Source organism: Sminthopsis crassicaudata, chromosome 2 (genome assembly GCF_048593235.1).
Source record: "Sminthopsis crassicaudata isolate SCR6 chromosome 2, ASM4859323v1, whole genome shotgun sequence".
Taxonomy (NCBI): domain Eukaryota; kingdom Metazoa; phylum Chordata; class Mammalia; order Dasyuromorphia; family Dasyuridae; genus Sminthopsis; species Sminthopsis crassicaudata.
The window spans coordinates 590369824-590395766 of record NC_133618.1 but is presented as its reverse complement, the minus strand read 5'-3'; the positions used below and the strand labels follow the sequence as shown (position 1 = coordinate 590395766).

The 25943-nt window shown below is 37.4% G+C and overlaps 1 protein-coding gene across 1 annotated transcript; it reads right to left on the bottom strand.

The window, feature by feature from the left end:
• Positions 1 to 476: 476 nt before the first annotated feature.
• Positions 477 to 3542, bottom strand: ADRB1 (adrenoceptor beta 1). The gene is made up of 2 exons (XM_074295660.1): positions 1963 to 3542; positions 477 to 1719 (listed from the first exon to the last, which is right to left on the bottom strand). The coding sequence occupies exons 1-2, from the start codon at positions 3424 to 3426 to the stop codon at positions 1678 to 1680; spliced, it is 1506 nt and encodes a 501-aa protein (XP_074151761.1). The 5' UTR covers positions 3427 to 3542; the 3' UTR covers positions 477 to 1677.
• Positions 3543 to 25943: the final 22401 nt, after the last annotated feature.

The window sequence follows — 25943 nt, the reverse complement described above, 5'->3', positions numbered from 1 at the left end:
GAAATATACATACTGTACATTGAACTTTGTAGACTACATATTGGAAACCCAAGGAATTACTGATTTCACAAATTATCCATGTATAGTTTATCCTATTTCTTTTGTGCAAAGTAGCAGTTGTTTTACCTGTTTTGAAGATTGTATTTCAAAGGTATTTTGCATTTCAAACATCTCTCTATATAACAGAAAATGTCAGCTTTTCAGAAAAAAGTCCAGTATAGCATATGGAAGGCTGCTCTATTAGAAACAGTTTGAAAATGCCTTTGAATTTTGTTTATGAATACTGGAGGAAAATCAGAAGCTTTCAATAAGAATATTACTTTATCCAGAATTGACCACATTTTGCTAGACTTTTATGTTAGGAAAGTCTGTTATGAATAATTATATTGGAAATCCAATCCCTACTGCAAGCAAAACAAATGCTATTCTGAAAATTGGTTCCAAACTCCTATAGACACACTGTACAAGTACCTTGATTGTGCTGCATTTGTATTTATTGCACATAGACCATTTACTTACACAGTAGTTAGTTGCACCAGAGTATAAATACTTTATAAAATACACAGGAGGAAATAGAAACGACACACAAGTGCTAAATTAACAGCAGATTCACGTGGGCACTTGAACATACAAAAATAATAAAAAAATCCTTATATTTAAATTTTTAATATGGATACAGATACAGTACCATGATAAAATAGTATAAAAAGTCTTTTTTTTTTTTCCAATAAAACTATTAACTCAGTAACATGACAAACAAAAAAGTAGAGTTTGGATTTCAGTTTATTTTCAACTTTCTCTCCTCCCCTCATTAAAATTTGTGTGTGTGTGCAAGTAATATCTTCAGTGGACTTTAAAATTTCTAATACTGTGCAAAAAGGCATTTTGAACCATTCTTTTTATTTTCTTTTTCCAAATGTGCAGTAATTTTTCTTGACACTAAGACTGTTTCCTCATATTTACTGTTCTCTCTTCAAATTGTGACAGAGTCACGTGTCACATAGGCTCGTGCCTGGTCCTTTAAACTAATATTGATACATAAATAATCTGTTTAATATAAACATCTTTAAAAAAAATTCCTGTGCAATATGCACAGTTTGAGGTAGGAACCCCTCTGCCTCATCACCATTGCCAAGACGCTTGGTTTGCCGTGCAAAAGGAAAGCCAGGTGTTTTGTTCTAATAAAACTCTTAAAAGATGAACTTTTTTTTTTTTTTTTTTTGCATCCTTTCCCCTCTGCTTTGTTTCAAGATGTCATCGTTCAGACTTGGAAATAATAAACAAAAAAACTTTCATGGAACCAAAAAAACCACCTATCAAACTGTCCGCAGAATCATTTTCTTTTACTTTTTGGTTGACTGGTCCAGTCATCGTCTTAATAAGCGGGATTATTAAGTGCAGCTCTTGGATTGATGGTTTTCCTTTTCCTCCTAAATCCTGTATTATTTCTCCGTCCCTTCTATCTACCCAACTAACGCTTTCATACTCTTTGTCAGGAAGGAGCAGAATTGGATGGGAAGGATGACCCAGGTGTCGTTCCCCACTCGCTCCCAGAAGTCAAAGGGAAAACTCCAAAACTCCAACTACTCCCCCCGCCCCCAGCTTTCCTTCAGTTAACTGCCGAGCAGCTTTTCGGTTTGGCGCGGACGATCCAGACGAGGTAGGAAGGACACACTATCACCTGCTCTCGGTCTTGAGTAAACACAGATCCTCTCTTCCCTGTGAAGACAGTTCGGGGCTGTTGGTTTCTTCCTCTTGGATTTCCAAATCAGTTTCCTGGGTGGGGGCGGGGGAAAGGGGTGGGGGAAACCCCACTCCCCACCCTCCCCGACGGCCCCCAACCTCGAAACCACCTGCCCGTTGGCCCCTTCCAGAAACTGTAAAGAAAACTCGAGCCCGGTTCCCGCCTCCCCTCCGCGGCCCTCAGCTCCCCGCCCCCTCCTCCGGCGACCAGTCTTATACCTTGGATTCCGAATACGAATCTTTGCTGTCCCTGTCTTCCAGGCTGGAGTCACTGTCCCCGGTCGCCCCGCCGTTGCAGCCGGCCCAGGGCTCCAGGTAGTGAGGTGACGAGGGAAGCAGCTCGCCCTGCTCGGTGTAGGCGGTCGCGGGAGACGGGGTGGCGCAGCCGGTGGCGGAGCTGCCGCAGCCCCCGGCAGTGGCCGCCCCGGAGCCCCCGCGCGACAGCTCCCCGGCGCTGGCGTGGAGCCGCCGCTCCGCCTGCCGCGGGCAGCACAGGAGCCGCTTGAAAGCCTTGCGGAAGTCGGGGCTGCGGCAGTAGATGATGGGGTTGAAGGCCGAGTTGGCGTAGCCCAGCCAGTTGAAGAAGACGAAGAGCCAGTTGGGCACCAGGTCCCGGTGGAAGACCTTCACCACGTTGGCGAGGAAGAAGGGCAGCCAGCACAGGGTGAACACGCCCATGATGATGCCCAGCGTCTTGAGCGCCTTTTGCTCCTTGAGGGCCACGAGGCGCGACGGCCGCCTCTTGCTGGGGCGCCCGTTGGCCATCGCCGCGCGCGAAGGCGGCGGCGCGGGGGCGGGGGGCGGCTGGTGGAGCGGCGGCGAGGGCGAGGGCGGCGGGCGCGGGCCGCTGTAGAAGCGCCGCTCGCAGCGGTCGATCTTCTTCACCTGCTTCTGGGCCTCGCGGAAGACGCGCAAGTAGACGAAGGCCATGATGGACAGCGGCACGTAGAAGGAGACCACGGAGGAGGCGATGGCGTAGGCTCGGTTGGTGACAAAGTCGCAGCACTTGGGGTCGTTGTAGCAGTGGCGCGCCTCGTCGCCGTCCGCCCGCCACCAGTGCATGAGGATGGGCAGGAAGGACACGAGCGCCGAGATGGCCCACACGGTGCACACGAGCGCCCGCGCCCGCGCCCGGGTCAGCAGGCTCTGGTAGCGGAACGGGGACGTGATGGCGATGTAACGGTCCAAGGCGATGACACACAGAGTCTCGATGCTGGCGGTGACACACAGAACGTCCACCGACGTCCAGAACTCGCAGAAGAAGGAGCCGTACTCCCAGTCGCCCCACACCACGATAGTAGCCCCGAAGGGCACCACCAGCAGCCCCATGACCAGGTCGGCGCTGGCCAGGGAGATGATGAAGAGGTTGGTGAGCGTCTGCAGGCGCTGCGTCTTGGCTATGGCCACGATCACCAGCACGTTGCCCGCCACGATGAGCAGTACGATGAGGGCCATGAGCATGCCCATGCCGGCCGTCCACTGCTGGGAGAGGGCCACGGGCGCCGCCGCCGTCGAGGTCAGCAGGGAAGAGGAGGGGGAGACGGGCACCAGCAGCCGGGCGGCCGTGGCGGCGGCGGCGGTCGCTGCGCCCGCCGCCGCTTCCGCCTCCCCGCGCGCCCCGTCGGGGGCCGGAGATGACAGGTTGTAGGGCTCGTAGCCTAAGGCAAGCGCCCCATCGCCCATGGTGAGGAGGAAGTGACTGAAGGCGTGGGTTGGGGACGGAGCAGAGCCGTCGTCTGAGGAACCCGCAGAAGCCAGGGAGAGGAGAGGACGGCGAAAGAGGTCGGGGTCGGGGCCAGGTCAAGACTGCAGTCTGCAGCGGCGCGGAGCCGGGGACGTCCGCGCCGCGAGCCTTCGCCGCAGGAGCCGCGCCTGCTGCTGCCTCCCTCCTCTTCCAGGCTGCGGCTGTAGCTGCTGTCGCCGAGCCTTCAGCATGTTTCTGAGCGCGCTGGTCTGGCAGCTCCTGCACCCAGCACCCCACCCTAACCCGCAGTTAGCTCCCCCCAACACAGTCCCGGAGGCCTCGCGTCAGTGTCCTGCAGCCAATCAGGGGCCGAGGCACGCCCCTATTCTGTCCCCCACCTTCCTCCTCCGCTTTACTTCCCTCCCACGGGTAATTAAGTGGCTCCGGGGAGCCTGGTGGGCTGGAGCGCAGAACTCAGCCTCACGCTGGGGGACTGCGGACCGTGGTTTCTTATCCTTCCCAAGGAAGCCTGCGCTCCGACCTCCCTGCCGAGGGCTTGCTCGCTTTGGAGGGGAGGAGACTGAGGCATTTGAAAGAGAAGGGCAGTGTGGAAAGTCTGGGGTTGGAAGAGTTTGTCTGTATGTCTGGTTCTCGGATCGGATGAACCGAACCTGGCGATGCACGTATAAAAAAGTTCCCTGTCAGATGGGACACGGCCAGCTGCAGACCTGCCAGTGGAAGGGATCAGAGGAGGGTGCAGTTTGTTAGAAACTTTGCAGCAGTGCTACGTGTTACACAGGGGGAGAACATAAGCATGCATCCATCTCTCAGAAACACTGTCTGGGAGCTATTCTTCTAAGAAGCTCGTGTTATTCCAGTGCGATAGTTACATAAAAGAAGCGAAGGTTGTGCATCTAACGATGAAGACTAGTTGGAAAAACACACACACCCAAATCCCAGCTAATGAATGTGTAAGTATGATGCAACCATGTGTGTTGATAATATAAAGAGAGGTTTGAGGAAACACAAATGTTAACGTACAAAGTAAATGACACTGCAACAAAAAAGAACGTGTTTAATTACATTTCAGACCTCTCACACTCAATAGCACCTGTATTTTGTTTTGTTACTCACATGATTTATTATTCTAGTTGGTTCAATACAAACAAACAAAAAAAGGACTGTCAAATTGGGTTGACGTAATGAACAGAGACTTCTGATTTCTCAGTTTGATCAGTTGTTTTCTCCCTTGCCCAAGTTCCCAGATTCTTAAAACTCTGGGATTAGTTTTGTAAGGATGAGAGGAGAAAATATGTAAATACTCCAGAGGATTAAAATCCCAGAGCAGTTAAAAGTATACCAGTGACTTGAACTGGCAAAAGAAATCTTTCGAATTAGCCAGTTAACCCTTCTGAAGACAAGAGGTGGTATTATCTTGGTATTATCAACTACACCCAAAGCAGCAGCAGAAAAATAATTTTATTTAAATAAAAATAAAACTCAAAACTCAAGAAAAACATGAATTTGCAACCATGTAGCCTCGAATACAGGCAAATATCTTCTAATTCCATATTTTATATATATATATATATACATATGTGTATATATATATATATATATATATATATATATATATATATATATATATATATATATATATATAAAACTCCTGGATAATGAGCAAATATGTATGTTCACATGTATGCCCACATGCTAAGAATAAGAAATTGCACTTCTGCACTGAAATCTGGCACCTGGATGGAACCCAATTTCTTCACTAGCAAGAGAGAATGGTTTTTACAACCATATTGGAGTGCTTAGCTCTACAAGCATGCTGGGCAAATGCAATAAACAATGTCTATTAAATACTGTAAGGTCACTTCTCATACATAAAGTTTTTCCGTTTCTTCTATTCAGCCATAAAAACTGCTTCAAGCCCAAACCTGACTTACAAGAGGGCACCATCAGGGAGTGATTTGTTTATTCTGCATTTGTTTAACCCTGCCCTGAGATTTACCAGCCTGCCTCCTCACCACCTTAAGGTAACTATAGATTTGTGTCAAGCTTAGGTGAATGCCCATTTTTCTTCTTGATTGGAGTCTCAAAATTGATCAGGATCCTGGAAAGGATTGGGAATGATGCTGCTGCTGATGGTCACTTCTGAGTGACCTATGATGGGGAGGGGAAAGGGAAGCAGTCAATCAGTGACAGTCATTGTGGAGTGGAGATTCTACTGGCCTTATGTATACCAGAAGGGCAATAGACTATTAATTGCATTTCTGTTAGAGATAAGGACAATATGTATGGGTATTTAGAGGCTTAGTTGGAATGACTAAATATAAGCAAGAATGCTTCAAATAACAAAGAAGTATAATAAGACACTAAATGTAAATTTCCCCCTCCCATTTTTAGGGAATTCTTACATCAGGGTATTCTGGTTCTCAAATTTTAGATGTGTTAACACCATGAACATTCAAAACCAAAATGTGGTTTATAATTATTGTGATAGATCTTTAAAATCAAGCACAGCACCACAGTCTGATGATAAATAGAACTTCACAGTTGAATTTGGTTATTTGCATTGACTTTAATTTTTTTTGGTGAGGCAGTTAGGGTCAAGTGACTCAAGGTCACCCAGCTATTAAGTTCACTCAAACTTAACTTTTGTGGGAGACTGGATTTGAATTTTTTGCCCTCCTGACCCCATCGCCAGTGCTCTTATCTGTTGTGCCACCTAGCTGTCCTTGAATTGACTTTAACAAATCAAAAAAGGAAAAGGACAATTAATAGTTATTTTGGTCCTTCAATATAATTATATGGTTTCCATACTTTTAAAATAAAAGTCTTCGTTAGGTCATCTCTAACTTCTTCATTTCCTGACTTTTGACAAATTTAGGTAGATTGTAAACATTGCTTTGATTTGAGATCTTGTTTTTAAGCATACCAGGTCAGGAGGAAAAAGTTTAACATAGCCATTTAGATTATTTTTACATATTTTAAAAGTCATGACTTCATATTTAACTTTTCTTTTCTTCCTGAAAATAATTTTAGAAACTTAAAAGATCTCTGAAACACTTATTGTTTCTAATAATTCCAATAATAATTCTCAGGTAATCATTTAGATTGTCTTCTAAACACATTGTTCTAAAGGAAATATGCAGTAGTACATTCAGAAAGAGTAAATTTTCCTTTGCAGTGTTTGAGTCCATTTTTCTTTATCATACTCACTGCCATGTCAAGCTCCTTATCATGTCATGCCTTAACTACTTCAGTAATTTCCTAACTAATCTCTCTGACTCCAGAAGTCCCCTTCTGTCTAATTAGCACCTTTTCAGCATGACTAATCTCATTCAAATACTACTTTAATCATTGATCGCTTCTGCACGAAAATGTTCAGTGACTCCCCAAACTTCAGCCTTATACTAACCTGACTTTCTAGGTTTAGCTACCATTGCTCCATAAACCAAACTAGTTTGTTCACTATATCCAAATCTTACCTTAAGGTGAGGTCTCATGCCTCTACCATTCTAGCTCATAAAATGCCCTCTGTCTTCTGGGCCCATAAAAATCCTACTCTTCCTTGAGATCTAACCCATAGCAGGCTTGTTCCCTTCCGTCCTCCCTTATTGCCGCAGGCTAAAATTATCTCTGATGTCTCCAAACTTATACAATTCTCATTTTGTCTAGTTTATTTGTGAGAGCTGGTACAGTGGTTTTGAAGCCAGGAAGATCTCATTTTAAGTTTTAATCATACCTGCTGTGCCATCCCAGGCAAGTCACTGACCTTCTCATTGTACTAGAGAACTACTGAAAATCCTATTTTGTAAAGAAGGTGCTATGACCTTATCCAAAGAAGTCAAGGGTCTGGTTCCTTTTCTTATATTTGTGTTATCTTGGAGCATCTTTTCTAATTGTCTTGAACTCTATTTAAACATAGTATTGTTAAATACCTTTCCTGTTCTTTATAATTGTTTACCAAATGAGCCTGTAAGCTCCTTGAAAACATAGATTACATTTCATTTAAAATTTTTATATCCCCACTGAAACTGACTTTTGATGTCTTTTATATATAAATGATACGTACTAGCTGTGTGAGCCTGGGAAAGTCATTTAACTTCTAATTTTCCTCATCTGTAAAATGGGGATAATAATATCCTCCCTCCTAGAGTGGTTGTGAGGATCAAATGAGATAATAATTATAAAGTGCTTAATATCTTGTTTAGCACAGAGTAAGTGCTTATATGAATGTTAACTATTATTGTCAGTATGAATCAAAAATACTTGTTTGATTTAAATTGCTAAAAATAATACAAATAAAATCTGTTTTAGCAACTATATTATGCATTCATATTTTAATATGTGGTGATTCTTCAAATTTCCTTTTCTTATTAGCCGTTTAAATATTTTTAAAAGCTGTAAAATGTAAAACATTTCATAATAAGCTTATAAATGAATTTCTATTGGCAACTTTTATAATGAATTAAATGGATGGATTTATAGATAATATATAGCTTTCTAGAGTTTCACATTAATCAACAGGCAATTTCTTTACTTATTACTACTTATCTAGCATTGTGCTAAATACTGGATACAAAGGCAAAAACAGCCCTGTCTAGTGCTCCCCCAATGGGTGAGACAACATGTAAAGAAATAGGTACATATAAGAGACACAGAGAGCAGACAGAAGTTAATCTTAGGGAGAGAGGAATGCTCTGACCACTTGGGAGGGCTGGTAAGAGCCTTCTCTGGCAGATGGGGTTTGATCTGAATCTTAAAAGAAGCCAGAGATTTTAAAAGGGAAAGGGGAGGAAGGAGAGAATTCTAGGCCTGGGGACAGTCAGTGCTGGGTTAAGGAAATGGGAATTGGAGAGTTGTATGTAAGGAATAGCCAGCAGGGCAATAGAACTGAATCTTGAGTGTGTGGAAGGGGTGGTAAAGTCTAATAAAATAGGAAGACTGTGAAGACCTTTTGCCAAGCAGAAAACTTAAGAATAATAGGGAGCCAGAAGTTAAGGAGGAAAGTGACATGGATAATCTATGCTTTGGGAAAATCACTTTAGGTCAGGGAGAATAACTAGAAAGATATTTGTAATAATCTTGGCTAGAGTCTGTGAGGACCTAAAGGAGAGTGGGCTAGGTGAGAAAAAGAAACATTTGAAAGGTTTTGTGAAAGTAGAAATGATGAGGTTTGGTAACAGACTAGCTATAGGGTGAGTCAGTATGGGAATGAGTTGGACCCAGATCCTCACAAATGGTACCATGACCAATGAGGCTTTATCCTTTGTGCATATATGGTACCACATGTCAATTTCTTTCTAGGAGAACAGGAAACTTGACTTGAGATCTAGACCAAATGTCTACAGGGGAGTAAGCAGTAATGGAACTGGTTATAGAAAACATGGATCTTTCAAAAATATCTTGTTCTTTTAATGTCACATATATCTAAGATCAGAAGACAATTTCATCAACATTATGATTCTAGAGTCTGCCAGCTTTGAAGTTCTGGTCTTGAGTCATCTCTGCTTAACTTGAAGTGTGGGAAATATGACAGTGTACCCAAGGAGATTATGCGATTTTATCGGTGCTTAATTCGATAAGCATATTTATTAAGCACCCACAATATGTTAGGTGCTAGGGATAACTGAGATAAAACTAGAAGCAGTTGCCCTCTAGGAGTTTATATCCTACTGGGAGGAGAACACTTTGTGTGCACATAAATAACTATAAAATATGTACAAAATAAATGTAAAGTAATTGGAGGGAAATGGATGAAGGAAAGTGCTAATAATTACAAATAGAATCAGAGCAAATAGGATCCAGAACAAGTCAGAGCAGAGCTTCAAGAGGTACATCAAAGCTATTGACTAGGAAATAGGAGCTTTAAGTCTTTGTAATCAGAGCTGGGTTAGCTCTTTTAAAGCAAAGATATGCTGGCTTTGAGATGAAGCGGAACAGCCCCAAACAGCAACACAATGCACAGTAACCAAAGAACAGCCTGAAATTGACATTAGAAATAGACGTCTTGGTTTTGTAACCACACTTGGACACAGGGCTTGTAACACATTCATCACCACTGCCTTTGAATGTGGTCATCAACAATTAGGGCAAAGATTTCAAAAGTTCTTTTCTTTCCCTTTCCCTTTCTCTTATTCCTTTTCTCTTTGCCCTCTTCTACTCCCCTTTTTCTCTCCCTCCTCCCTTCCTTCTTTTCCCCATTTCTTCTTTCCTTCATTTTCTCCTTTCCTCATTCGTTCCTTCCTTTGTTCATTCCTTCTTTCCTTCCTGACCTCACATATGACCACTCATAATTTATGTAAGCAGTCATTTCCTACCTTCTTATTTGTCCATTTTGGAATAGTCAGAAATTAGATTACCATGAATTGTTTCCTAGACTAAGACATTTTAGTAAATTATACAAATATTGTTTTTTGAGTATTATTTAAGAACTATTTGATGTATCTTTAATAGATGACTCAAAAGATAAGTTTTTGTAATTCTTTAAGGAGCTTCCCTGTTTGGGTATCTGATATGAAAAGGACTAAGTTTTTTAAAAGTATTTTTTAAGGGTTATAGATAGCAAACCCCTCTGAGAAGTACAATTAAGAGATTCAAAGTTTGAATTACAATGCAAATTTCATTTTCAAATGTCACTAATATAACCACACATAACTATCATCTAGCTTAAATCTTTTAATTCTTTCAATAACCAAGCTTGTGATGACTTCCAGCTATGTTAATAATGAAAAAGTAGATATTCTTAGAATGAAGTTTTATTTTAGTCCATATAAAATAAATGTTTGCAGAAATAGAGAAGGGCTATTGTAGAAGGAACATTCTAGGCTCTTGAGTGGTCATGGGACTCCCTACTCAACCAACTCTAGTGGTTCTTACTGCCTCAAGAAAATTTTGTTTAGTTTTAAAATTTCTACAGCCTATACCCAGCCTGCTTTTCCACTTTCATTTCCCATTTCTGTGCTTTTGCACTAGTTCTGCCTCATTCCTAGAGTGCATTCCCTTCTTACCTTTGTTCCATAGAGTTCTTTTTTTTTTTTTTTTAATATACCAGCCTTTGCATGAAGCCTTTTTTAATCCTCCCAACTGCCCTCTGTCACATGCTGTTGTTGTTTAGTCATGTCTGACTTTATCACCACGTATGGGATTTTCTTGGCAAAGATACTAGAATGGTTCCCTATTTCCTTTTCCAATAGATTAAGGCAAACAAGGTTAAGTGACTTAACCAGAGCCACATAACTAGTGAGTGTCTGAGGCTAGATTTGAACTCAGGTTTTCCTGACACTGGGTCTAGTGTTCCATTTTTTGGACCATCTAGGGGTCTCTTCTCTCTCATATACTTTGTATTTTGGCTATAGAAATATGTGTGTGTATATAATATGCTGTGTGTATATGTGATGTATGTATATGCTTGTCTTCCCCAATTAAAATGAAAGCTTAAAAATTTTAATTTTTTTCACAGATTGGCAATATTATTGCAGTTATTATTTGTGAGAATTTTTTCCTATACATTTTTTATTTTAAACAACATAAGAAAAAAAATGATATGTACACAGCAGGCTGGAAGAGAAGATTCAATATAAAACAGTACATTTCCATTTCAAGAAAATCTATATAATAAATACTACACATTATTTTCAGAGCTGCCCAGCTTTTCTTTGCTTCTTTGTTGTTGTTTTTTTGTTCTCTGCTATGCACGTTTTACTTAACTTTTCCCCTTCCTCTCCACTCCCAAAGAAGGCTACAATTAAGTGTGAATATGTATGAGTTGTATGTGTGTGTGTGTGTGTGTGTGTATACACACAACATACAGGTATATAAACATATACATGTACATAAGATCATACTATGCTTATTTTCTCTTAACATCTGTTTCTATGAAGATGGATAGCATCTTCACAAGTTCAAGGCTTTTCATGTTTTTCTAAATCAACCAGCTCATCATTTCTTACAGTACAGCAATATCCAAACCAATCACATCCTATCTGAAAGATTGTCTATGAAAGTTGTTGCACTGCTTCTGTTCTTGGCTATATAGGCTTCATTTACATAAGAAAAATTTAATTTAAAATAACAAATTTTTCTTTCTACACTTCAATAATGCTCTTACCTTAAAATATAGCTCTGATACTGCTGAATCTATTCCTTTGCATCTTTTCCTCCTGATTTCTTTGAAGTTCTTGACCTTTTATTTTTTCAAATGAATTTATTTTTTCTAAGATGACTGAATAAATAAATGAATTAGGTAAAATTATCAATTATAAAAGTTTCTGAGAAGAGTAAGGTTCTAGCAATATCTACCCTCCCCTACTAGGTTCATTTTTTCCTTTTATGCCTCATTTGTATGAGATAATCACTCCTTTTTATTTTTCCACTTTATTTTTTTTAGAATCACTCTATCATACTCAGCCTAAGCCTAAACCTTTCTTTCAAACTACCCAAGTGATGACAATCATAAGAGTACTGTTAATATTTTTACCTATTCAAAGTAAATAATTTAAACTTATTTAGTACCTTATAATTGTCTTTAATGTTTACCTTATATTTCTCCTGAATGTTATATGTTAAATTTTCCTTTAAGTTTTGGGAGATTTGTTACAAAAATTTATTAAATATCTTTCCTCCCTTCTGCACCCTTCTCCTCATTCAGGATTATACTTTGTTAGATAAAATACTCTTGGTTGTAACAGCAGCTCTTTTGGTTTACAGAATATAGTATTCCAAGATCTAAAGTCCTTCAACAAAACAACTTCAACTTTGAAACTTGGCTATGACATTTCTGTAAGTTTTCTTCCTGGGATCTCTTTCAGGCGTGATTGGTAGATTTTTTTCTTCCATTTCTACTTTGCCTTTTTGTTCCAGAACTTCAGGGCAATTTTTCTTGATAATTTCTTGTAATATTGTAACAAGGTTCTTTTTAAAAAACATAATTTTCAGATAGCCCCAACTTTCTTATATTATTTCTCCTCAATCTTTTCTCCAGATCAGTTGTTACTTTCATGAGATGTTTCGCTTCCTCTTCTATTTTTTCATTCTTTTGATTTTTTTTATGATTTCTTGGTATCTTAGAATATCATCATTTCCCTCAGCCAATTCTAGTTTTCAAGGAATTATTTTAAGTTTTTGATTTTCTGTTTCCAATTGACTGATTTTGATTTTCTTGGATTGTTCTTATTTTTTCCAGTTTCTTCTTGATCTTTTTAATTTGATTTTTAAAATTCTTTTTTAAGTTCTTCCAAAAAAATTTTTTTTTGTGCTTGGGAATATTCAGTGTTTTTTTCATTGAATAAAAATGGCTTTTTAAAGCTCCATTATATTACTCTAAATATGAAGTCAGATCTTCTCTTTCCCCATAGTAACTATCATTGGTTGGGTTCTTTTTTTCTTACTCATTTATTTATTTATTTATTTTTGCTTTATTTTGATTTTAGAAGAAATTGGTATAATCAAGTTGTAGTCCCAAGATACAGGGAATGATCCTTCAAAGGTGAGGTCCTTCTTACTGTTATTTTCTGAGGTCTGTCTTGGGACCCAATCTTGTACTCTTCATTCTACTCTTAAGCCATGGAGAGGGCCTCCAGCCATGAGATCTCATAAATGACTTTGCTCCCATCTGTCCCTCAGGTGACTGCAAATTACAGTTGTCCTCTCTGCCATGGAACAGAAACTAGGGATTCTGCTTTCCTGCAAGTACTCGTCTAGGTATATACTAGCTCCTTCTCCCCACCGTCACAGCCCAGGACTCTGGTCAGCTTAGCTGTGCTTGGCAACCCTGTACAGTGGAAGGTCTTTCAGTCTTTTCCTCTCTGCTCCCAGACCCACACACAGAATGCTGGAGGAAAGTTTTTCAGATCCAGGCTGCCTCTCAACCCAGCTGCTTGTTTGTTGATTTTGTCGAGTCCTCCAGAAGTGTTTGCTCTTCACTCAGACTGAACCTCCATCCCTCACTTTGGGTCTTCCTTGGGGCATTTTCAGATTGTCTTAGGAGGACTAATGCTTTCTTTTCCCTGTGTTTCTTTCAGCTTCTCTGAGGTGATAGTCTTGTTGTTGTGTTTTGTTTTGTTTTTTTGTTTTGTTTTGTTTTGTTTTGTTTTTTGGTGGAGCAGATTTGGAGAGCCCAAAGTTCTTTCCTATTCTGCCATCTTCCAGAATCCTCTCCTTGAATGTAAGCTTTTTTTTTTAGAGTGGTTATCATTTCATTCTTTGTACTTGTATCTCCAGCTCCTAGAACTGTACCTGGCAAATAAAAGTGGCTTAATAAAATATTTGTTGATTGATTGATTGAAAGTAGAGATCATGTCTTTCAGGTATGACATATTTCCTAAATGTGCTCAGCAAACAGATGGCATTACATAAATACACTTTAGATTCAAGAAGTAGTCTGGCCATGATACTCAGTGCCTGTCTCCCGGGATTTTCACTGGCTGTGTCTCATGTTTGGAACTCTCAGCCACTTGGCTTCTTTCAAGCCTCACCTTCTGCAAAAGGCTTTTCCTGGCTCTCCTTTATCCTAGTGCCTTTCCTCTGAGATTATTTCCAGTTTTCCCTGTATATAACTTGTTTGTATCGTTTGCATATTATGTTCATTAGACTGGGAGCTCCTTTAAAATAGTCTGTCTTCTGCCTTTGTGCACTCAGCACTTAGCTCAATTTCTGGCACTTGAGGTGCTTAATAAATGTTTGTTGACTCAGTAAACAACCAAGGCCTCCCTAGTACTTTTCAAGAGCAAATAATGACTCCTTTCTTTGGTATTTAAAGCCTTGACAATATGGCTCCAACCTGCCCTTTCATCCTTATTACACATTACTCTTGTTAATGGTCCAGTCAGACTAGCCTTTTTATTATACCTCATACATACTGCTTTGTTTTGCATCTTCTTGCATCTTCTTTTCATTGGTTTCCATGTCTGGAATGCTATCACTCGTCAACTACGATTTTTAGGATTCGCTGGTTCAATATTTGTCACAGCACTCTACATGAAGCATTTTCTTATTGTCTTCCCCCACTTTCCCCTTAACACTTTTTTTAGCATTTTATTTTTAAAAATTTTAATAGTATTTTATTTTTCCAAATACATGCAAAGATAGTTTTCATCATTCATTATTGCAAAACCTTGAGTTCTAGATTTTTCTTACCGTCCTCTCCTCTCCTAGCTCTCTCTCCCTGCTCCCCAAAACAGTAAGCAATGTAATATAGATTAAACATGTGCAGTTTTTCTAAACATAATTCCATATTTGTCATGCTGTACCAAAAAAAAATCAGATCAGGGAGGAAAAAAAATCATTGAAAGAAAAACCAAACCAAACACACAACCATGGCTGTGTGCACACCCCTCTGTATCTTTGTGTTGTCTTCTTCCATTAGAATGTAAGCTCCTTGAGGACAGGGCCAGTCTAGCCTGATTATATTTGTATCCCTATCACTTGAGAGAACCTGGTCCATAGTGATGCTTAATAAATGCGTTATCTTTCTAGAGCTGATTTGGCTGAAAGCCTGCCAGTTATGGAGGGTGCAATCTCAAGGCACCAATGACACAGTATTTTTGTTGTTTTATTTTTGATTACTTCTTGGGTTAGATTTTTTTTGCTTTGGAAACGGTGAACCTTTTACTTGGCATTTATTTTCCATGTCTCAGCTTTGCTGCAGCCCTTGCATAAAGCCTGTTAGAGACCTTTATCCTGTAACAGTATTTCATTTCCTTAGCGTTACCTCTTAATTAGATGTTAAAGGTGGTGGTGACCTTCCTAACAGAACAACTGTCTATAAATACAAATTGTATTTCACACTGGTAGAGAAATGGCACCATTGACTTGCCTGTCATTGTGTAGAGATTTACATTGATCGAGTAAAAATTGAAAGATTGCGAAGCATTTTTTAAGTATTATAGGTTCATAGAATATTAGACTTAAAAGCAGACTTTAAAGATGATTTGCTCCAATCTTTTATTTGATGGATAAGGAAACAGGTTTAGAGAGATGAAATGTCTTACACTGAATAAAGTAGCTCTTTTCCTTTTTTTTTTAAATGGAGAAAATGAAGCACAAAAAAGACTATCCTTTTACAAGGTCATGAGAAAAGTCCTTATGGTAAAAGAAAAAGCATCTAATTTTACTGATTCTTAAGGTGGTTTTTAATCACTAAAATCTATTTCTTTACCATATGGCTGCCCACAAATTACTACTTGTGAAAATAATTTAATTTCAATTCCTATTTCTGGGTTTACAGCAAGAAACCCAAGGAAGTATATTTTAAATGATTAACTTTATATAATTTGAGAAATTGTATCTATATATGTCAAATATGCATATTTTGATATTTTAAACAAAGTTCATATATAACTTAATGCTTGTTAATAAAAAGGTAAGTTGTCCATGTTATTACAGTTTTACTCAAAATTCCTCCCCCTCCTCAAATCATCTTCATAAATAATATTTCTAAGACAATAGCATATATAAGACTCAAGGATTTGAGTAGGAGGTATTTTTGCTTTATATTTAATTTCACAGTAAGAAACAGTATAAACATAGACCCCAAAGTTTAAAGTCTGACCTGTTCTAGGATTTGTAATAAAATTGTTGAATATCGATGGTTAATTTCAGCATTCTTTGAAATATTGTACTAAGCAGGTAGTTAGACAATATATAAAATTAATTCTTTTGAATAATCAAAAAAGGAATGTATACCCCTGAGAATACATTGACATATTACTACATGTACATAAAAATATTATCCTTTTTACTCTGGAAAGTTCTAAATTAATGATTTGGGGCTTAATTTGTCACCATTTCCTTCCCAATCCCCACCTCTTCTCTTGCCTGCTGCCAACCACTCAGTACCAGATTTTCCTGTATTGCTTGGCATTTGTGAAGTAACTTTTTCCATTACTAGTTGGAGATCTTACCTTCCATTTTATAACTCTATCTTTGGAATAGAGTGGTGTGTCATATTTATATATGAAATAAAAATATTTGTGAATACACACAGATCTATAAATATATATTAATATCTATTTAAATTTGTTCTTAGATTGTCTAAGGAACTTAAACTACAAATAACTCTGTCATTAATAAAATTAAAATCCAGGACTAATTTTGCCATATGAAAGGGAAATATGAAGAGAAGAAAAACCTGAATTTTAAGTACAACTAGCCTTTTCTGAGAAGTTTTGCAAATACTATTGATGCATACATTTTTAAAATCCAGTGACTTAGATTTAAAAAAAAAAAAGCATAATTTCTAGCAATGCTATTTTAGTGAAAAGACTTAAATTTTATTTGTAACTTAGTATGACATTTATTTTTTCTTCCTGTTTCTTCAACAAAGGTAGTGGGATAAAAGTAGGAAATCTTCATTCAGTACAGATTCAGTAGGTGACACCTGAAAAATTGTATTCTTATTTCAAAAGCTTAGAGTTTTGTAATAAATCTCACTTGTACATTTCTCCTTTGTTGTTGAGGAAGATTTGTTCCTTTTTGTCATTCACTTTTGTAGTCCATTTGGATTATTTCCCCCACTAACAATGCAGATCATGGACCACTTATACCATCTCAGTCTGGGTGACTCTTTAGAACTATGTTCTCCTCCTCCTCCTCTTCCTCCTCACAACAAGCAGTAGCATTTACATAGTGCTTACTATGATCTAGGTGTCGTACTAAGCACTTTACAATTGTTGATAATCATAAGTCTGAGAGGTAGGTATTATCATCCCTATTTTACATGTAAGGCAACTGAGGCAAACATAGATTAAGGGCCTTGCCTAAAGAGACACACATCTGGTAAATATTTGAGGCAGGAATTGAGTTCAGGTCTTCCTGACCCACCTCTTTGCCAATCTTTTGTAAGGTAGGACCAACCAATGCACTTAAATTTATTATATTTGGAAGCATTCTACATTGCACTCCTTTTTCTTTTCTTCCTCTTAGTATACTTGTCTTCTTTCCAGATTCAGCAAAGGTTAGACAGAATATCTTTTTTTTCCACAATACCAGTTAGATAAAATGTATGTATTTGTTCTTATCTATATATCTTAAAAGTTCAATAGGAGATACTTTTTAGCTCTTATTCAAAAAATTATTTACTTTTACTTCAGATAAAATTCTTGAGGAGAGGGAAGGTTTGCCCGCTAAATCATCTTAATTTTTTTTTTTCTTGACCATTGTGTCTTGTGTCCTTTGAGTCATAGGCCAAGACATAATCACTTTCCATATCACATAGTAATGGTAGCTTCCAAAAGAAATGGGATACTGACACAGTGCTAGAGAAAATAAACAGAGAAGACATGTTATCTCTTAGAAAGTGAATATATCACAGATTGATTGTATTCAGATTAAGTTTCTGTACCATTGGGTAATAACTATAGGCCTAGTAGAAAGAAAGAAGGGCAAGAAAAATTATTTTAAGGCATGCAGCTTGAAGTGAGAATAAAAATTACTTTTACATAATCCTTTTAAGAAAATAAATACTCAATAGAGAAATTTAGGTAGTATCTCCACAAGACTGAAAACTAAGAAATTCAACCAATTTAATTTTTAAAAGTATTAAATCATTATTTGGATCATGTAGATAATTTCTCACTTGGTTCTGACAAGTTCAAGAGTCCTACAAGTTGCATTTTTTTTTACTGGAACAAAACTGAAAGTATAGTACTCAGTAAGATTATTAAATGTTATAAAAGTCAACCTTTATAATGGAAATATTAATTTCATCTTTAAAACAGGGCAAAACTTGGTACTCTTGAAGATTTAGTTGAAAAAGTGACTTTATTATAACCTTGAAGGAATAATTTTTGATTGATAGTCATGAAAGTCAGATCCTATAAATAAAAATTGCCAAGCAGAGGTAAAGAGTATACAGTTAAGTAGAAACTTCCTTGATTCTATTGACTTAGAACAATGAAGGCATCTTGTATAGGTCATCATTTTAGAGGTTTCTAAATTAGCTAATTGTCCTTTTGGTCAGCAATGATAATTCCAATGGAGGAATTATCTTTATGAGTGATTGTGGCCATAATGTTTTCATCGATGAAGGTACTCTTATCACTGCAGCCAGAATCATTATTGGCTTTTTTGTTTGTTTGTCTTCCAGGGTAAATAAACATTCCCAATCTTTACACCCCCTTACTTTGAAATGGCCTGATTGATGATTGCCTTAACTGTTCTCATTTCAGGCAGACACTAACTGCACTTCAATTGACTTCCTACTCTCCTACCAACTTGAACTCAGTCTTGCCAGCTTTCTTGTCACCAATTCATAGTGGACACCTTCTCCCTCTAGTTCTGAAGCTGTAATTCTGTTATTTTTCCAGAAAATCTGTGACCATCCCTGTACCTTTCTGAATGCTCCTTCCTGGGCTTTCCACAATTAGAATGTAAGCTCTTTTTTGATAATGTTTTTGGTACTAGTTTTTTTTTTGGGGGGGGGCGGGGAGGGGGTCCTTTTTTTCCACATGTTTAGTCACTGGTTATTAATATCACATTTATACCCAACACTTATCTCTCCATTGTCCTTTGGATTATCCACCATTTTGATTTCTTGGAGATTGTGACAGAACATGATTCACAGCCTTATAGCATCACCTGTGTCGGTAGGAGTAGTGACAACCAAAGTATCTTATGCTAAAATGATGGGTTTTATTTGTTCAGGGAAAATCTACAGATTCCATATGATCCATTTCCCTTCTGTGGTGAGAGCTGAGATGAATGTGACTTTAATTCCAATGGATTAATATTTGTCAGAGTGCTCACTGCTAGAGTCTTTGTTCTGTCTTTTGATGTTGAGTATGACTCATGAAAGAAACTGAATATAGATGCTGTATACAGATTTATATCATTTATGTAATAGGCTAGATAGCTTTAAGATTGTAGCATGGACTGGGATTTGATACCGCTGTAGTGTTAAATGAATCACTTTATTCTTCAAAGTTATCCCAGTTTTCTCCCTGTACTTAAATAGAATAGACAAAAATGATAGGCTTTAAAGTGAAAACTATTCAGTTGAATGCACTTGCACAATTTCTAGCTGGGGATATTTTAAGAGTAACAAAGTGGAAGAAGCAAAAATCTGTTGATCTGATTTCTGCTTAGTCATCTATTTGAGAAAATACATTTTAAACTTGTTTTATGATGAGAGCAAATAGAGCTAACTTTAAATGTAATAATGCTACCTTTCAACATGTGTTATTTTCCTCTCAATTTTTTTAAACACATTGCTGAGGAATTTTTTTGGAAAATGTTTAAAATGATGGCTTTTAAAAAAATCACTCAAATGAAAGTGTATAAATTAATTAGATAATCAAAATAAAGACTCCAAATAGAATTATAGACAGTAATATTTGTCAATATATTAGAGATAGCAATACAGATTTATGTTCTAATCTTGATTACTATCTTTAGCGAGATTTTGTTTGACCCCACTTTAATGCATGTTAGAAATCTCCTAGGTAAATACTATATGAAAGGTGATCTTCTATTTTAACATTACTGTTATGCAAGTATTTTAGATTGTTAATAATGTTTTTGGTTTAGTAGATATAAATACAAACAAGGACTGTGTGTTATGGTATTACTAGAAAGAAAATAGTTCATGTAATTCATTAGTAAATTACTTGATAAAAGGATTTTTTTGGTATGAATTAAAGACTATTAAGTTACCATTTTAAATCTAAATTCAATAGTTTAATGTTATTTTGATGCATGTATTATGAATAATGAATAATAACATTATTTCATTTTTTTATAATTTTATGAGGAATTAAGAACTATCCTGAAATTGGGCTGCTCCAAGAAAGTAAGGGATCTGTCATGCAGAGTTCAAATAGCTTGATGTTTTGAAAACATAATCGAAAGAGCATTAAATTAAAAAGGCACGAGAGGAAGAAAACTACTATATATCCAACATACAAGAACACCACATAAAACACATCTACAATGAAGGAAGAAGAATAGCAGTTGAGATACCAAGAAATTTGCAGGAAATGAAAGCCTCAAGAAAGGATTTAATCGTTTTAGATGTCTATACATAAATGCCTAAAATGTACACAAGAGGAACAAAAAACCAAATTTGACCTTGCAGATATCATTAAAATCTTGATGGAATGAAGCCCATGACTAGAACATAGCTCTGAATAATTATACCCTATTTAAAAGAAACAATATAGATAAAAAGTTTGTTAGGATAGTAGTATATATTGAGAAGATATACTAATGAAAAAAAATCTTAAGATTTTGAAAAGGAAATATGATGAAAGTCAATTCAAGGAGAAACAGAAGTGATTTAGTAATCACACTTATAGGCCATTTGGACAGAAAGGGGAAATCAGTGAAGAACTTGGAAATGGATCTAAGCTTGGTATGATAACTGTACTAATAAGACATTTCAGTTATCCAGATATATGCTGGAGCTCTTTTTATGCCAAAAGCAGAGCAACTGATAATTTCTTGATGTGGCTTAACGATAATTTCATCCTCCAAAAAGTGGAGAGACTAACAAAGGAAAAGACTACTCTGGATCTGATTTTCATTAATAGGAAAGAACTACTTTGGGCTATAAATTCTGAGAACCTTGGAGAAAAATGATCACTCAAAGAGTTTGACATGAACATTTAATTTTGAGAAAACAAGTTTCCAAGGTTTCAAAGAAAGCATAGGAACACATGGACTTAAATTCTACGGGCCCTGAATTCAGACCAAGAGGAATGGGACAGTCTCAAGAATGAAACTCTTTTTGACTGTTTAAACAGAAAAATTCTATGAGAAAGAAAAAGGTTTTTAAAACCAATGTAGATATGCAATCTACTTGGAAATCATAGGATCATAAAAGTCATGCACAGAGATGATAAGGGAATCCGCAGGAGCTGATGAGATCACCAAGGAAAAGACTAGAGAAAGAATCAGGCTAATGCATTTTCCAAATAGCTCCCTTCAAATATTTAAAGGCAGCTATCCTGTCTCCTTCCTCTACCCTATGTCTTTTTCTTGTTTAGACATACCCATTTCATTCATCCAGTTCATAAAAATGAATTCAAGGTCCTCCATCCCATTTCCTTTCTGTGGGTGCTTTCTAGAGGTATATCCTCCAGTAGTTGAGAAAAAAATGAAATGCCAGGAAACTCAATTGAGAAATTGAGAGTTGCAAAAACTTGCTGACTACATGATTAATGTAGTTGGAGAAATGAATCCAAAGCAAAAAAAAAAAAAAAAAAAGTAGGTAAATGGCTTAATGGATAGAGGGCTGGGCCTGGAACCAGGAAAATCTGAGTTCAAATATGACTACAGACACTAGCTGTATGATCCTGGGCAAAGCATTTAACCTCTGTTTGCCTTAATCTACTGGAGAAGGAAATGTCCAACCATATCTTTTCCAAGAAAATTCCATGGACAGTATAGTCCATGAGCGTCATGAAGGGTTGTACATGACTGAACAACAAAATGGAATAAGGAAATATTCTGTAAATTAAGTCATGGCACCATTTCCTTGGGTGCGGTTCAGTACAAAATCAAATTTCAGTCTTTAGTCAGAGCTGTACTTTCTTCTCAATGGGGTTTTGGAAATTACCTATTTTCCCCACTGGAATGGAAGAGAATAAATAGAATGTGGAGGCATTCAGATGCTATTTAAAGGAAAAAAAAACACACATATTGGGGATTTGGTGGGGGTTACCTGAATCTTGAACAAAAGCTTCCCAGAGTTGCCTAGATTTCTTATTGGGTGTTCTTTCCTTCTTCCTCTTGGCTAGTTGAACACTGCTTTCAGTGCCTTGAGATATACAATTTAAACTGCAACTGAAGTACTTATTTATATGAGTAGGCCATGAGCTGAAATATGTGAAATGCTAACATTTCAGTGAGATTGAAAAAGTGATTTACATGTCTAATTTATCCACCCCCCCCCCAAAAAAATAGACGTTTCCCTTCAGGGTCACCACTGGCTGCATTAATAATCTTGAGGCCATTTTAGGTCTCATATGAAGAAATGGAGAGAGTGCAGTTTATATAAAACAAAGCAAGCTTTTTGACCTTGCAGATTAATTCTCTCTGAGATTAGCCAGCTGGCAGCCTGCCTTGGAGTTGTAGTTATGTCAAGAGCTGCCTAAGGCAGCACCCAAACTGCACTGTTAGATTGGAAATTGCGGGCACTCAAAATATCAGACAAAATGAAAGGCTACAGGAGGTCTCTCCTGTCCTGGTTTCCTCTATGGTACCACCCTGTGGATAAAAACAAGGACCTCGCTTGCTTATGGAGATCTTATCATTCTGGGGAAAAAAAATGATCATTCTACCAGATCAAGTATTAGGGAAATTGGCATATAGTTTAAATGACTGGGTTGTATTGTGCTGTCAAAGAAAAAAAAAATTAAATAGCTTTTTGTTTTAAAAATATATGCAAAGATAGTTTTCAACATTCATCCTTGCAAAATCTTGGATTCCAATTTTTTTCTCTCTCCCTTTCCCTTACCTCCTCCCCTAGATAGCAAGTAATACAATATATGTTAAATATGTATAATTTTTCTATACATATTTCCACAATATCATGCTGCACAAGAAAAATCAAAAAAGGAAAAAAAAACAAAGCAAGCAAACAACAAAAAAGGTAAAAATACTGTGTTGTGATCCACATAAAATTCTTCTAAACCACAATCACTCTGGTCATGATTTTCAGTGCTATGCCATAATGCTGGAGATGATCTGTGAAATAAATGAGGAAAAATTGGTTGTAGATTGTAATATTTTAGCCTACATATCCTAGTATATATAAATATATACACTTATATATGTGTATGTATATGTATACTTTATAAAAGATAAAAGGAGAAATTCTTGACAATTATTATAGATTTTATTATAAATTATTTTACTTTACGCTTATAAAGTCCACTAGTGTGATAGTATTATAAAAATACTAAGAATGGTCAAACCTGGTGACCACAACACTCCTGAGTGCTGCCTGAATCTCACTAAAATCTAACCTGGAAATATTTAACAGAATAAACATATACTATAATGTAGATGATATACTTTAAAACTCGTCTGTGCAGCTTAGAGGGTTCCTTATGTACAGATTAGTGGCCTCCTGTTTCTATTTGAGATTAACACTGTTGGTATACACAATGTTTTAATAATTTACCTGCAAGTTGTATCAACAGTAGAAATTGTCAAATCACAGGTGTTTTATCTGTAATTTATGGAAATGATATAGTTAAGTTTCCCTCATCTATAAAAGAAGAAACAAAAATATGCCCACATGCAAGTGCACAGTCCCATGTATACACCTTGATCTGGAAAAGTCCCATTAGGAATGTGGTAAATAGGGGCCTCAAAGCTAAAAATGTTATGGTCACTACAAGCATGTCAAAATAGCTCAAGGGACATGTTGGGACCTCAGCCAGTGACTTCTGACCCATAGACAAAGAAGAGACCCTGGGAATTGAAGGGTATGTTATTTTTTTAAGCAAAAAAATCTTTTGTTCTAAAGCCAATTATCTGTAACTGGAATAAGATATTAAGGAGGAAATTTCAGGTAAACAGTTTTGGAGAAAGGCTTTCTGTACATGGCATTGATGTGATGCAAAATGGTCTTTGTATATTTTCAACATGTTCATTAGAGTGACATATTGAAACAATGATTCCTTACAGTAAAATAGTGATCTAAAGGCTATAGCACTTATAAGAGGGATAGTGTCTGGATCTGTGCTTTCATTGATAGGGGGAGCTCCCAGAAATGGAAATTCTACCAATGCAGATCAATATCTTCTGTGTGACATACTCCTAGAGAGCTATCTAGAGGAATATGACCATAACTTCATGGGAATCATTTAACAAATTGAATAAATGATTATAATAACACTAAGAAGGTACATAGAAAGAAAAGATGTTTTTAATTCGTCAATTTTGGTTTAATGATGAATTTTTGAGATTAGGTGATTCAGTTGTGTCTGAATCTTTGTGAGCCCATTTGGGGTTTTCTTGGCAAAAATACTGGAGCAGTTTGCTATTTTTCTAGTTCATTTTACAGATGAGGAAACTGAGGCAAACAAGGCAAAATGACTTGCCTGGGGTCACACTGCTAGTAAGTGTCTGAGGTTAGATTTGAACTCACAAAGACAAGTCTTTCTGATTTCAGATCCAGTACTCTTATGTACTGTTCCATCTCACAGTCCCTTGAGATTAGAGCTCTTTAATAATGGATGCTATCTTTAAAAAGATGGATCCCACTTCTCTCTGAAGTCACAAGCTTGGATTCACCTTCATCTGCTCTAGGAAGATTCTTGAAGCTTGAGAACTTCAGTGGGTCATAATCTTCTCCCACAATCTGTCTTCACTTTGTTTTAGGGATATTACCTACTTACTCATTGAAAATCTGCATGGAGGGAGACCAAGAATCATAGTAACTTTCAATACTCCATAAGGAGCTTGTCACAAGCTAAGTAAGCCGGAACGAGGCCATTGGCACCTCTTTATATCAAATGTGTGTGAGGGAATTTTTAAAAGAAATATGTAGACAAGTTTTGAAATGTGTTCTTAAAAGAGTCATTCCCAGCTTAATATCAAGTTGCGTTTTAAATGATGCCTTGTGCTTTTTGCCTAGGACTTTGCAACTGTGTTCTTTGGCTTTTTGGAATTAGAATTATGAGCAATGTGGAAACTTGCATTACCTTTTTTTTAAATAAAGGAGTCAAATTCCATTCTTGTCTGTTTTAAACGTTAGAGCTACTGACAGTGGTTTTCATATAATTGTGAGTTATAATAGCTTTCGCCTACTTGGCTTCTGCAGATCATGTTGGCCTGGACTAGGTACAGCTGAAAAATATTTTTAGGCTCCTTTCTTCAGTTTAATTTTTGAAAGTCATTTTAGAGTACAGTCTTGAAAATAATGATCATAAAATGCATCATTAACAATTGATATTTACTGAGAATCAGCAGGGTAGATTGTGTTCCATTCCAGTTCTGAATGGCTATCTTTCTCAAGCCACGATCTTTGTTTACTAAGTGCCTAGCACTACATTAAGTAGGTAGAGCAGTGACATGAGGGAAGGGCAGGAGCAGAAGCAGTATGAATTATAAAATCCAAACTTCTAATGATACACTCACATTGTAAACAAATAAAAATGTGAAAACATGTCTCCTCAGAACCTGTAATCCCAAAATAAGTTCATAGTGTGATGTGGCAACATAGAACTTGCTTAGTTCAAACTTGGACTACTTCTGTTGCATTTTTACCTGACCATATCTGGAGTATTGTGTTCTGTCCTAGAAATTACGTTTTGAGAAGGGCATCGATAATCTGGAGAGTGTCCAAAAGATGACAGTCAAGGTGATGGAAGGTTCCAAGTTAAGGCTACATGAGAATCAGTTGAAGAAATTGAGTATCCTTAGCATCTTGAAGACCATTTAAATTATTCATTTACTTGTCTTTTTATTCATTCATACCTTCACTTTTTCTGTCTTTTTGGTGTAGAAAATGTCATTTATAGATGACAAAATAAAAGTGTTTATAATCAAGTGCATA

Bases quoted from the DNA above. Each gene is read 5' to 3' on its own strand.
- ADRB1 (XM_074295660.1), bottom strand. From the start codon at position 3,426: ATGGGCGATGGGGCGCTTGCCTTAGGCTACGAGCCCTACAACCTGTCA. The intron at 1,720-1,962 runs GTATAAGACTGG...CTGTCTTCACAG, and splicing joins ATTCGTATTCGGAATCCAAG to GGAAGAGAGGATCTGTGTTT.